This window comes from Festucalex cinctus, chromosome 9, assembly GCF_051991245.1.
Source record: "Festucalex cinctus isolate MCC-2025b chromosome 9, RoL_Fcin_1.0, whole genome shotgun sequence".
NCBI lineage: Eukaryota > Metazoa > Chordata > Actinopteri > Syngnathiformes > Syngnathidae > Festucalex > Festucalex cinctus.
Window position 1 is genome coordinate 19788668 of NC_135419.1, and position 14770 is coordinate 19803437.

The window sequence follows — 14770 nt, forward strand, 5'->3', positions numbered from 1 at the left end:
TTTTTTTTTTTTTTTTTTTTAACGCTGATTTCCATTATCGCAGGTAGATTTTGGAAAATAACAGCCGCAATAAACGAGGCAACACTGTATACAGAGACCACATAACTTTTTTTTTTTTTAAGTATAATTTTACCTTTACTACACACTTGCACTGTAAAATTTGCAATCTAGCAGAGGAGGTTTGCTTTAAAAAAAAATAATAATAATGCTGTGTTTTGAGGGACACTCACTTATTAATATGCTTCTTACTGTGCTTTTTATGAAGTATAACTAACACGTTATCTTATAAACGGACCCTTTTGTATTTATTTATTTGAGTGCAGATGCATTTTTACACAACTAACTTATTTGCTCATTAATGCTACTTTTTGTGTGTATTTTCATTTGAATAGGTTTACTTAAATTTTTTATATGGAAACAAATAACTCAGGCTGTGTCAATGTAAAACTAAGCATTTGTAAAAGCAACATTTATTCAATCTCATTCATATGTTCCTAGTGTTAGGAAACAGCCCTCTGCAATAATTGCACGACATGATAATAATTATATGATGTATTTTTTTCTAACTTCATCCTGTCAGTGTTATAAGGAAGAAGGTATCTTTACATGGTTAAAATAGTCACAAACAATACAGTTAATACAAAAACGATGACCGCAAACAATTACAATAAGTCCTACACTGTTTTCAGCTGTGTTTTATGTGTTTATCATTTTTATCAGGGAGCCAGTTATGTATTCGGTGAGACTATGCACATAATCCCCAACAAATCTTCATGGAATAAAGTTAAATGGAGTGCTAAAGTGCCCATAATGCCTTCTGATTTCCACATGACGTCTTTTGTCGTCGTTGCCGCAAAGGACTACTTTAACATATGTGCCTTAATAATAGTTTACTTTGATAATTACAGCACATAAAATAACCACAAAATGTACTGTATTGCTGTCAACGGCTGCTTGATGAAGATTTGAGACTGCTGTACATTGTTGTGTGCAATTGATGACGTTTCGAAATGAATACTGACATTTTTTTAATTTTTTTTTTTTTTTTTTTGAATTGTTGCTACTTGAATCAATAAACCTACTTTCCATGTAAGGACTGCAGTTTTTTTTTTCATAGCTGTGAACCACTCTAAGAGAAATGATCTATCTCCACTTAATTGGTCTGAAAATTGTGAATGAATGTTCATCTATCTGTGCCAGTGACTTGGATAAAATGCGTGCGACAGTCATCTTCAACGCGCATACAAACAGACTTTGCTGAGCGACAGTCAAAAGGGTGTAACAGATGGGGGTGACCTTTGTGCACCAAAGCACCTTCAGCTGCGAGTCCTCACTTGACCGCAAACATGACATTGAAACAATCATGAAGTTTATTTCTCTATTTTCTCCTTATTTGTCTAATAAAAACAAACAAAAAATGTGTTGCTTTGTGAGGCTGGGTTAATTAATGGAATTTATATTAATTTTGATATTGATTAGTAAATATTGAAAATTAAATGAACTTGTTTCTTGGTCACCGTTCGTAACTTCGAAACGTACGTCGTATGTGGGGAGGAAGGAAGGACCCGCCTACTCTCCTCTTGCTCCACCAACGAGCAACAAGAGCGGAAGTTGGCGTTTTCTCTCCTTCCTCGTGCGTCTGCTTGCTCTTTAAATCCGTCCTGCCCCTTTCAGACTTTGGCCATTTCAACATCGGACGGTGAGGAAGCAGCTGGACTTTTATTTATTTATTGTTTATTTATTTTTATTATTATTATTATTATTATTTTACTTTTTGACAACCGGAAGGATGAGTGAACAAGCCATTTCTTTCGCCAAGGACTTTTTGGCGGGGGGTATCGCCGCTGCCATCTCCAAAACCGCCGTCGCCCCCATTGAGAGGGTCAAACTTCTGCTTCAGGTCGACTTCATTGAAATTATATTGTATTGTATTTATGTAGCGCCGAATAAAAAATAATAACATATTCTTTGATGTATAAACATTTCACTACAATTCTAGCCGTTTGTGACCATTGATGCTAATGCTAACCTGTCGTGATGCGTTAAAGAGCTCTGCGGTGCAGGAATTATTAGTTCTGCTTCCCAACCTTTGGGTAGCCAAAGGCAAAAAGAAAAATTGCATTAATTGTTTCTCGTAATACAACTTTAAAACGTCACAAAACTTTATTTTGAAATAATAAATGATAACACTGGAAAAAAAATGTTTTTGTTTTTACAGTCAACTATATACAAAACCTTTTTTTCAAAACTTAACACAATTAAAATAAATAAATAAATAAATCCTTTCAAAAATTAGCTTGCTCTTTACTGCCATCTTGTGGCATCTTAAAGCGCACAAAGATATAAGGTCGCTCCAAATAGGTGAGCAGAGGGGAGAAACAATTATATAAGTCCCTTAATTTAACTTATTTGCTCCCAAAAACGTATAAATACATTCCATTTGAAATATTACCATGCTCCCAAAGACATTTTTTTTTATTTTTTTTTATGCTAGTGCATACAGAAGGCTTTGATGCAACCTCTCAACTGCAGTTAACGGGTGAAAAATGGTAGTAAATACAAAAACAGCCAGCAGGTGGCAGCAGAGTGTAAGAGATCAACCAGGGCCATGTTGAAAACAAGCTTAATTACTCACAATTCGAAATAGATTTGTGAAAATTGATGAAAGTTAGCTATCTTGTAATGCTAATTGCTGCAAAACGGAAACTATCAATTTTTTTTTCCTGATGAAAGAAGAGACTTTAATCTTTCTTTTGATAGGTTCCATGTTTTTAGAGCAATAGAGCACAATATTCTGTGGGCCTTGCAAAATCAGTCAAAATCCTGTCAAACAGCCGGGAGCGAACGGGATCGCTTCAGTGAAAATGGCGGCGAGCGAATGAGTTAACTTGTGAAACGCGACCAGGTGGGGGTTCATTTCATGTAAATCAAACAAAACAATTTGGAGCAATTAAGTGAAATTGGCTCATTTCCCATGGCACACGTGACGATCTCTCCCGCCACAGTATGGTTTGTAAACGCAGGATTTGCAATGTTATGTAATCCACCAATGATCTACAGGCCAACCTCAGCTACTGTCTGACCAAACATAGAAAAAAGCAGCGTGAGCCCTAAACATGCACTAAGCTGGTGTGACACGAGAGCTGGCTGGCTGGCTGGAAAATAGCAGACGTGGACGGAAGGACAAGATTCTTTGTATGACGCCATGCATTCATTTATTCATTTGCAAATATATACTTTTTTTTTTTTTTTTCTTCCCTCAAATTTCAACCAGAAAACCGGAAGGACTAGGCGGAGCGGCGCCATATCGCCTTTTGTTTAGGAAACACACGGAAAACAATTCAATATGTTGTAGGTCAACAAACAATAAGCAGTTCAAATTGTGGTATCGTCTTTGACACAAAAAGATAATAAAATAAAAATGTGATGACTTGTTAACATCAACTTAAAATATGAATGTGAATATAGTGCAATTACATTTTACAATTATTGACAGTTAAAAAAACAGGTGACAATGTATTCATTAACTTTTTGTGTATTCAAAAATATCTATTTTTTAATCTTTAAAATAGTAGTGTTTCCTTTTTAAACGTTTTCATGCGAGCTGTGCATAGTTATCATTTGAATATGGAACAAAATATATGATTCAATGTAAAAGTACTGGTGGCTACAATTCCGTAATGCTTTAATATATAATAATAATAATAATATATAATAATAATAAAATAATGATGAAAAATATTTACATACAAGGATGAAAATCAAGATAACTGAAATGAAGAGATAAAAAAATATCAATACCAATTAAAATGGGGGAAAAAATCAAAATGGTGGAATTGTTGCTGTTGTCCGCCACATAAGTTGCTTTCACCTTTTATTTTATTTTTATTACAGCTATTACTTAATATTTATACAATGAAAAACATTCAGATCTGAGATTACTTCTGGTGTTCCCCAAGGCTCTATCGATCCCTTTAAGTTTATTCAGAATATTGAATTTATTTATGATGATTTGTTTTCTTGGAATTGAATTTAGGGCACTCCAGTCAAGCTTCTCATTTGCAGTGGCGGCAAGTCGTCATAATTTGCACATCCATCCACTGTCTTATGGGTGTTAAATATAAAAAGAAAATATCAGCTAATTTCCGTATTTTTATATAACAAGACAACTGAAATCAAGAGAAATATCATTTGATGAATTTAAATGGGGGGGGAGCAAAATAGTGGAAATTAGTCTTTACGTGGATCTGATCGTCTGAATTGGGATTGGGCGATATTTATTAGCATATGATGCCAAATCAGTGATCGGCTGTTAATGCCTTAATTTGCCTGATCATTGATTACCTCCACGAAATAAGACATGACATGTAATTTTTTATTTATCAATAAGCAAAATGCATTTTTGGGCCACATTTTGCATATAAATGATCAATTTCCATTTATTGACAGTTGGAGCATTTGAGAAATGAAGAAAGAATCACAAATCTTCTTCAGTCTGCTTGCTTGTGATTCTTGTAAACACTCAGTAAGCCTCGACAGTTCTGCAAGTCTCATGGGGAATGAAAAGATCTTCATATCGTGTTACGTTCAAGACCATTCAAAACTTTCAAATCTGAGTACAAAAAGGTGACTGCAAGGTTTGAAGTTGAACAGTTGCTGTCCAAGTTGCATTCCGCTATGTTGACGTGAAACTCTCGAGAGACACGTGAAGGTGCCCTTGATTGGCCATTGCAAAGCTTTCACACTCGCACTGTGGCAAAGGGCAACACGCATATTGCATAACATAACTTTTGTAACGTCCTAAACTATTGCTAAAGTGGACAAACTGCCTACACATGACCACTAATTAGAATATTAAGAGAACAGAGTTGTATTTTTGTACTTCTTAATATCAGAAAATGACAACTTTTAGCGCTTTATCCTTTTTATTTCTGACAAAATCTGCCTTTGTTCATATACAAAGATTCTTCTTGTTCTTGAAAAAAAAAAATTCTCATAACATCCCCCAACTTCTTTTTTTCTCTCTAAAAAAATATGTATTTGTTGTCCTAATATTTAAATTTTTTATTTCTTAAAAATGTTTTTACGGGGTCCCTGGATCCAAAAAATTCAAATGAGTTTATTGTTATCCATCCATCCATTTTCTTTAACCGCTTACTCCTCACAAGGGTTGGGAGGGTGCTGGAGCCTATCCCAGCCGGCTGTCGGGCAGTAGGCGGGGTACACCCTGAAGTGGTTGCCAACCAATTGTAGGTTTATTGTTGTTGTTGTTGTTGTTATTATTATTATTATTATTATTATTATTATTATTATTATTATTATTATTACAATAACATTTTTTAAATTAATAATTATATTAAATAATATAATTATCATAATTATTTATACACAAATAAATAAACTAGAAAAATTTCTGCGGAAATTTTGAATGTGACTGCTGACTCTCTTGCAAGGTTGAAAGCCGCAGGCACTGAACAGTTTGCCAAATCCTGTTGAAATCTAGTCACTTCCTGTTGAAATCAGGGCACTTCCTGTTGAAATCAGGTCAGTTCTGGGCCACTTCCTGTTGATTTTATGCCACTTCCGGGTCACTTCCTGTTGAAATCAGGAAACTTCCAGGGGACTTCCTGTTGAAATCAGGTCATGTCTGGGTCACTTCCTATTGAAATCAGGTCACTTCCGGTTCACTTCCTGTTTAAATTAAGTCACTTCCTGTTGAAATCATGTCACTTCCTGTTGATTTTAGGCCACTCCTGGGTCACTTCCGGTTGAAATCAGGTCACTTCCTGTTGAAATAAAGTAACTTCCTGTTGAAGTCAAGTCACTTCCGGGTCACTTCCTGTTCAAACAGGTCACTTCCTTTTGAAATTAGGTCACTTCCTGTTGAAATGGTCCCTTCCTGTTGAAATCAGGTCACTTTCGGGTCACTTTCTGTTGAAATTAGGTCACTTCCTGTGGAAACAACGTCACTTCCTGTTGAAATCAGGTCACTTCCTGTTGAAATAAAGTCACTTCCTGTTGAAATCAGGTCACTTCTGGGTCACTTCCTATTGAAATCAAGTCACTTCCTGTTGAAATCAGTTCAGCTCCGGGTCACTTCCTGTTGAAATCAGGTCAATCCCTAGGTTCTTGATATGTGGATCTTAGGATCTTAACCCCCCCCCTTCTCCTTTCATTCCTATGGGACTTTTTGGAGGGGGGATGTTGGGAATTGCGTTGCCATGGTAACTCGGAATTCCGAAAAAAATCACTCTCCGCCGAGTCAAATCGAGCCGAATCTTTTGATACCTCGTGCCGGTACGTTCAACGGGCCGCATTTTGCCTGAAAAATTCCAGTAAATAAAGGAAAATAATAAACGCCGTTGTCCAGGATAGTAATGGGGTATATGCCACGGAAGAGGCGGGACTTCCGACTTCCGTGGTTTTGCACATGATTTTGGTTCCGGTCTGGGTTGTGAATGCGCAACCGAGGGGCACAAAGTCGGAAGCACAAGTATTTTGACGGAGCCCACACGTCGCAAACCGAACTGGAACCAAAGCTGGTGTGCAAAAACAGTCCCGCCTCTTCCGTGGCATATACCCCTATGTGCCGGCTTTGCTTCGCAAGCGGTAACTGCACGACTGCTTTTGCTCTGCAACAAAATCCATCCAGTGTTATCGTCTCAGGCGGCGGCCATTTTGCCACTCCTTGTCGACTGGGCTTTCCATCACAGTTGCTCAGGACTCAAGTAACAACCAATCACGACTCCCTTCAGAAACCATGGTGAGCCGTGATTGGTTTGCAAGCTCAGCGTCCGTGACATCATTGTCAGTCAACAGCAGGTGGCAAAATGGCCGCCCCACTGAGACGGATAAAAATGGCTGGATTTTGCCGGTTTACTCATATTCCACAAAGACAAATACTGTTGACAAATTTCCTTCACATCATTTGCCGACTTTCTTGTGAGCGCCGTTGATGCTCCGCCCACAGGTGCAGCACGCCAGCAAGCAGATCTCAGTGGACAAGCAGTACAAGGGCATTGTGGACTGCGTGGTGCGAATTCCCAAGGAGCAAGGCTTCCTGTCCTTCTGGAGGGGCAACCTGGCCAACGTCATCCGCTACTTCCCCACGCAAGCCCTCAACTTCGCCTTCAAGGACAAATACAAGAAGATCTTCCTGGACGGCGTGGACAAGCGAAAGCAGTTCTGGCGCTACTTTGCCGGCAACCTGGCGTCGGGCGGGGCGGCGGGCGCCACCTCGCTGTGCTTCGTCTACCCACTGGACTTCGCCAGGACGCGCCTGGCTGCCGACGTGGGCAAGGCCGGCAGTGAGCGCGAGTTCAAGGGGCTGGGTGACTGCCTGGTCAAGATCACCAAGTCGGACGGCATCCGGGGTCTGTACCAGGGATTCAGCGTCTCCGTGCAGGGCATCATCATCTACAGGGCCGCCTACTTCGGCGTCTACGACACCGCCAAGGGTCAGCACGCGGCTCGCTCGCTCTCTCATCTGTCAAAGTATCTCTTTCTCTTACCTCTATTTTTGTCTGTCTCTCTCTTTCTCTCTTGTCAAACTCTCTCTCTCTCTCTCTCTCTCTCTCTCTCTCTCTCTCTCTCTCTCTCTCTCGCTCTCTCGTTTTTGTCTCTAAGTATCTCCCTTCTTTCTCCCTCTTTTGTCTCTTCCTCTCTCTCACTCTCTCTCTCTTTTGTCTTTCTCTAAGTATCTCTGTCTTCTCTCTCTTTTCTCTCTCTCTCCCCCTCCCTTTATCTCTGTCCATCTCTGTTTTTTTTCTGTCTTCCTCTCTTTTGTCTCTCCCCGTCTTCAGTTTGTCTCTGTCAAACTATCTCTCATCTGTCTGTCTCTCTTTCTCTCTCTCGTTGTCTTTATTTCTATTTGTCTTGTCTGTCTTCCTCTATCTTGTCTTTATTCTTTCTCTCTGTCATTTCCATATTCGTCGGCTTTGTTTGTCCGTTTGCCGTGCGTAAACGTAAGCGTGCGTTCGTGTCTCGTTGCCAGGCATGCTCCCCGACCCCAAGAACACTCACATTATGGTGAGCTGGATGATCGCCCAGTCGGTGACGGCGGTGGCCGGCCTGGTGTCCTACCCGTTCGACACCGTCCGCCGTCGTATGATGATGCAGTCTGGGCGCAAAGGAGGTGATTTCAGCACAAAACATGCTCGCCGCCATTCTGTTTGGGCACATTTTTACAGTAACTTGTATGGCTACAAAGCAAAATGAATAGCGATTTTTTTCAAAATAGTTTTGATTGTTCATAATAATTGCACTTTTTTGTTGTTGTTCTTTTTCCGTAGCCGACATCATGTACAGCGGCACCATCGACTGCTGGAGGAAGATCGCCCGCGACGAGGGCGGCAAGGCTTTCTTCAAAGGGGCGTGGTCTAACGTGCTGCGAGGCATGGGCGGCGCCTTCGTGCTGGTCCTCTACGATGAGCTCAAGAAAGTGCTGTAATGCTTCTCATTTTCACTCATATCGCATCATCTTGTACATTCGGATGGACTGACAATCTATTTATAAGGGACCAACTAGTATTTGGCTACTAGTTGTACCGGGGGTGGGATGGGGGAGGGGAGGGACGTGAAATGTTCGATGCACTCTTGGCCCATGTTCTTGTTTTGTCGCGTTGTGTTTTTTTGGCCCACACCTGAATGTCGTCCGCTTAATGCAGGAAATTTGCCTGAAGAAAGAGAAATAAAGGCAGTTAATGAGTGAATATAACGCCTGTTTGTTTGTTTAGTTTTTATTTGCGGCCAACGGAAATACGGAAATGAAATTCATTGTTCTATTATAGCGGTGACATGACGTACGAGTCAAGTGACCCAGCTTATGAGGTACAAGCTGTTATCGCAATGCTAACATATAGTGAAGAAAAATATATATTTTTAATCCTCTGCGAAGAATGACTGAAATTAGTGCAGTTTACTGAGGAGAAGCATTGAGTGTCAGATTACATATTTACATATCCATCCATTTTCTTGACCACTTGGAGCCTATCCCAGTCGTCTTCGGGCAGTAGGTGGGATACACCCTGAAGTGGTTGCCAGCCAATTGCAGATATTTACATAGATAGATTTACAAATGTATTTACATAGCAGTAAATATTTAGAAAGCGTGTTTAAAAACTTTTAAATTGTTTAAATATGTTTAATGAGCATTGACTGTCTATTTACAATACAGTAAATATTTAAAAAGTGTGTTTAAAAACGGTTTATTTACTGTATATTTATTCAATTGTCAGTGTATGTTTAAAGTAGATTATAAAATGCTATTTGTTTTATTAAAAACATTGACAAAAATTAAACAAAATCCTCGCATTTTTCTTTACAGCCTAGCTGTTTTTTTTAAATAAATTTATATATATATATATATATATATATATATATATATATCCATCCATCCATTTTCTTGACCGCTTATTCCTCACAAGGGTCGCGGGGGCTGCTGGCGCCTATCTCAGCTAGCTCTGGGCAGTAGGCGGGGGACACCCTGGACTGGTTGCCAACCAATCGCAGGGCACACAGAGACGAACAACCATCCACACGCACAAGCACACCTAGGGACAATTCGGAGCGCCCAATTAACCTGCCATGCATGTCTTTGGAATGTGGGAGGAGACCGGAGTACCCGGAGAAGACCCACGCGGGCACGGGGAGAACATGCAAACTCCACCCAGGTAGGTCCGAGCCTGGACTCGAACCGGAGACCTCAGAACTGGGAAGCGGACGTGCTAACCACTCGACTACCGTGCCGCCTATATATATATATATATATATATATATATATATATATATATATATATATATATATATATATATATATATATATATATATATATATATATATATATATATATATATATATATATATATATATATATATTAGGGGTGTTAAAAAAAATCGATTCGGCGATATATCGCGATACTACATCGCGCGATTCTCGAATCGATTCAATAAAAAAATCGTTTTTTTTTGTTTTTGTTTTTTTTTGTTTTTTGTTTTTTAAGAGCTCATAATTGTTCATTCGGTAGTCTTACCGATTCAATGTCTTATCATCATTGCCTTTTTTTTTTGTTCTTTTTTTTGTGTGTGTGTGAATCGATTTTTAAACTTCCATTTTTAATGGAAAAATATTCAACAAAACATCTGACTTCGGGTTAGGATTCACACCTTGAGCATGGAAGAATGTTATATGAACGGAACATTAAGCCTTAATATTTTATTTTAATGCTATTCAAACATGAAACAGATTACAACCTCTATAAGACTGAAATTTCAGATAAATAAATAATACATTTTCATATAAATCTTACACTCAACAAGCTTACTGATTAGTATTTTCTAAATTTGAATGAAAAAAACTTGCAACTATCGACTTATAAATTCGTATCGGGATTAATCGGTATCGAATCGAATCGTGACCTGTGAATCGTGATACGAATCGAATCGTCAGGTACTAGGCAATTCACACCCCTCATATATATATATATATATATTCTATAAACAAAAATATACCATTTGTTATCACATGTTTATCCACCCTGATGAATTGCATCTAACATGATAATAACTTCAAAATGAATAATGTCGACATTGGCCCTTGCATCCTTTGCGTTTTCTGCATGTGGGCCCTCGCAAGTCAAAAGTTTGGACACGTCTCAGCGCGTTGGCACCACCACGTTGTATCTGGGGGTGACCCAAAATCAACCATGAAGGTTGGAGCCACCGGATCGTGTGACGTCTGAGACACTTTTTGCACCTGTCGCCTTGCCAGAAACACTGAATTCGCGCCGACGGATTTAGAGTCACGAGTGGCAGGGGTCGGTCGGGATTACTTGCTGCTATGTGGATTATTTCACACTTTCAAAATTAACTTTTATCTTCTGCCAAGCTTCAATCGATGGAACAGGTTGCTTTCAGCTTGTATTTATTTATTTATTTTTTTAAATTTCAGCTATTACTATTTATACAATTAAAAATCATTCACATCCTAGATGACCTCTGGTGTTCCCCTAGGCTCTATTGTTGGTCCCTTTAAGTTTATTTAGAGCAGTGCTTCTTAAATAGTGGGGCGGGCCCCCCCAGGGGGGCGCAAGGCTTCGTCAAGGGGGGCGCGTTTGACCTCGGGGAACATGCTTTTTTATTTTTATTTATTTATTTATTTAGTTTCTGTCTTAGAATAAAGTGGAATTGCACCTCCACTACATTGCAGTGGCTCATTGGCAGAGTGTGCGCAGGGAGCATTCGCTCGGTGATGTAGGGGTTTTGTTTGCACTGAGCATGCGTGCTTTGCACACAGCACAGAGTATGAGTATGAAGTGTAGGAACGAAGTGTAGCAGACCCTCAAGTGACACCATGAAAAAATATTTAACAGGGATGAGAAGACAGGCGGAGAGAGACGGAGATAAAGAGACAAACGAAAGTCGCCCGAAAGCTAAGATGAGGAAATATGACGAAGCGTATGGGGGGTGGGGGCGCGAGATGTTTTCTTCTTCCTAGGGGGGGCATGACAGAAAATAATTGAGAAGCACTGATTCAGAGTAATGAACTTTTTTTTTTTTTTAAATAATTACTTTTAATTACTGCACTCCATTTTCCGTTCTCATTTTCAATTCTGACCTGGCAGCAAGTCATCAGTCTTAAGGATGTTCAATATTAATAGAAAATATCAGCTAATTTCCTTATTTTTATATATCAGTTCCATGTGTTCAATAATAATAATTCTGTACAGTACTCTTTTGTAATTTCCTGAAAAATAAATGCCAAAGATGTTGATATAAAGTAGATTTTTGAATAAAAAAGAATCACTCAATTATTTACATTAAATTCAAATTACTTCAATCCTGAATGAAATGTCATAAATATTCCATTCCAAAAATGTCTTAATAAGGCTGGACTCGAAGCTCTACTGTATAAATGAGTAATCTGAGCTGTGTGTGTGTCCCACGCACTAATAGAGGTCACGACCTCATTTCAGGACTTCTCAGTATTGCCCCTTTCGGGCGTATAACATTTGACCCATTTGAAATTAAGCTGGGATGTTGTTTGGACTCATGCAAGGGTGACTTATTTTTTTTATTTTTTTTATCCCGTGTCTGGTGATGCCAAATTAACCCTCTGCTAAATGAGATGCCCCCGGGTCGCCTCTGTGCCCTGAACTCGTTCAAACGATCTGAGCAGGGATTAGTGAAGGAGACGCTGCGGCCATTCACGATGTCTACTTGGACGACTTGTGAGGTCCCACGTTGCCAGCAGACTTGAAATGTGATATCAAATATGACGGAAAATTGACTTTTTGATGATGATGATTGAGACTGTTTGTCTGATGCTGTGCATGGGTTAGTAGTGTTAATTTCGTCAACAGAAACTAGACCAAAAAAAAAAAACTTTTTTCACCGGACTAAAACTAAAACTAGACTAGACTAAAACCCTCATTAATAAACAATAACTGGGACTAAATCAGTCTGCATTTTCATCGACTAATGAAGGCAAGACAAAAATGTGCTTTATTTAATAAAAACTGGACTAAAGATCTATGGACATTTTAGTCCATGAACAAAAACAAGATGGAAATTATATGATTTTATAAAATATTGTCTGTGCTAATCTGTCACTGTTTTCATCAAAAAGAAAATTTGTTGTGAAATAGTTTTAGATCCAAAATGTTCAACATAATCTGCTTGCTGTAAAAAAAAAAAAAAAGAAGAAAAAAAAAGAAAAGAAAACACGCAGGGGTAAAATGATTGTCCTGACTAAAACTAGACTTAAAAAGTTGACAGTTTTTCTTGACTAAAACTAGACGAATAAAATTGTTTTCTTGGACCAAAATGCGAGATTTATAGTCGACTAAAAATTGACTAAATAAAAACGGGATAGTATAAACGAACAAGCATGATTGAACCTGGACTAAAACTGAGACTAAATTTAAAAATGGCGGATTAAAATGAACACTATGAGTTATGGCTGCATGGCTAATTGGAGTTGGTTGAGGGCAAATTGCATTTCTGACAAAAGCACACATTTCAAAAGGAAGATTGTTATCTAAATCTTTAAAATTGTTAATTGATATTATAGTAGTATACAGTATGTTGAATTGTCATACTAGTGAGGATAAAGAACTTAACCTTAACCTGGATGTCAAGGATATCAGATAGGTGCTTTAATGGCCTTATGAAATGGACAGTCACGTTGGGTTGAATGTTACACTCACGGCGGGTTATTAAAAGTCTCCCAGTTGTTGCATAACGTCAGCTGTTTAGATGGAGTTGCGTCATGCATGGGCTGGGCCGAGTCATGACCGGTGAGTCGCTTTCCTCGGACCACTGTGTGACTTCTGTGGCTTTGAAAGGAGTCAGAGTTTTCCAAGTTTTCAAAGGAGGGTTTGGCTTCTATGCAGCATCACATTTGTAGCTTTTTTTTTTTTTTTTTTTTTTTTTTTTACACAGCTGTCACAAAATTGCCTTGAAAAATTTGGCTGTCAGAATATGTGACGTTTTTAAAAGAGTCAGGCTTTCAAAGTAAGATTTCAAAGGTTTGGCTTCCATGCGGAGTCACATTTTTTTTTTTTTTTTTACAGTTGTCACAAAATTGAGTGGGAAAAAATCAGCCGTGACACTGTGACATTTGTTTCATCAAAAGGTTGCCATGGTGATGCAAAAAGAGTGCCTTATTAAAGACAGGCCTAAACATGATCAGAAGCACGACTCTACATTGACAAGCAAAATTATTAGAACTGCTAAACAATTCTATCACGTTCTTATGAAATGAAATTCCCAACAGTTGAATCTGCTCATTTGCATTTGTTTGTTTGTCGCTATAGATGTTTTTTTGTTTTATTTTTTTCCCAATCAGATTTTAGCCTCTACGTGTTGCCATGTCAGCCTAATCTGCTGGCCCATCTCATCCGATATTAACAAATATGAGATCATTTTACTCCCCGTGCCCGCGTGGGTCTTCTCCGGGTACTCCGGTCTCCTCCCACATTCCAAAGACATGCATGGCAGGTTAATTGGGCGCTCCGAATTGTCCCTAGGTGTGCGTGTGAGTGTGGATGGTTGTTCGTCTCTGTGTGCCCTGCGATTGGTTGGCAACCAGTCCAGGGTGTCCCCCGCCTACTGCCCAGAGCCAGCTGAGATAGGCGCCAGCAGCCCCCGCGACCCTTGTGAGGAATAAGCGGTCAAGAAAATGGATGGATGGATGGATGGAGATCATTTTAAAGGATTTTTGGATGCCCTGTGGCAGTATGCTACCTCCCACAGGCCAGTCTTGGTATTGCAACAGCCATATTTGCACTCGTCGCCTATCCTGTTTGCCTTCATTAGTAAAACAATTCAGCGGACTAATGGAATAACTGTGTTTTTCACTACGAGTGTGCTGAAAAAGTCTTACTGGCAAACAGAGCATCCTAAGTACATTAAGATGGATTTGAAGGATATGGAATGAATTCTCAAACGTCTTGCTGTAGCTGGCAAACATCAATCCAATTCAATTTGAGAGCAATCCATCAAAATGCTCACAGAACTTCTTGCAAGTAATTTAGTGTATTTTTTCCTCCTGGCACGTATATGATATTTTCTAAACGCATGCATGCATGGCACACAGCTTGATTTGTCCCAATTAGAACTGCAAACTTTACCTGAGGCAAAAACAAGAAGAAATTGGATCTGTTCCAAAGTGTTTTCGAATGAAAGTCCCGGTTGTACATTTTAGTCGTCCTCTTGCTAAATTGCACACAATTGGGTCCTTAACTACTTAAGAAGCTCTAAACGGATATT

General features: G+C 39.0%; 2 protein-coding genes across 2 annotated transcripts in view; both read left to right on the top strand.

Annotated features, from left to right (window-relative positions):
- The first annotated feature begins 1621 nt into the window (after positions 1-1621).
- Positions 1622-8716, top strand: slc25a5 (solute carrier family 25 member 5). Its single transcript, XM_077532559.1, has 4 exons — positions 1622-1900; positions 6971-7457; positions 7994-8134; positions 8292-8716. The coding sequence occupies exons 1-4, from the start codon at positions 1790-1792 to the stop codon at positions 8447-8449; spliced, it is 897 nt and encodes a 298-aa protein (XP_077388685.1). The 5' UTR covers positions 1622-1789; the 3' UTR covers positions 8450-8716.
- Positions 8717-13268: 4552 nt separating this feature from the next.
- The window catches only part of LOC144026282 (uncharacterized), a 36744-nt gene continuing 35242 nt past the window's right edge, over positions 13269-14770 (top strand). The window contains exon 1 of the mRNA XM_077532868.1: positions 13269-13296. Within this exon, the coding sequence (XP_077388994.1) occupies positions 13269-13296 (28 nt within the window). The remainder of the gene's footprint in view (positions 13297-14770) is intronic.

Bases quoted from the DNA above. Each gene is read 5' to 3' on its own strand.
- slc25a5 (XM_077532559.1), top strand. From the start codon at position 1,790: ATGAGTGAACAAGCCATTTCTTTCGCCAAGGACTTTTTGGCGGGGGGT. The intron at 7,458-7,993 runs GTCAGCACGCGG...TCTCGTTGCCAG, and splicing joins CGTCTACGACACCGCCAAGG to GCATGCTCCCCGACCCCAAG. The intron at 8,135-8,291 runs GTGATTTCAGCA...CTTTTTCCGTAG, and splicing joins GCAGTCTGGGCGCAAAGGAG to CCGACATCATGTACAGCGGC.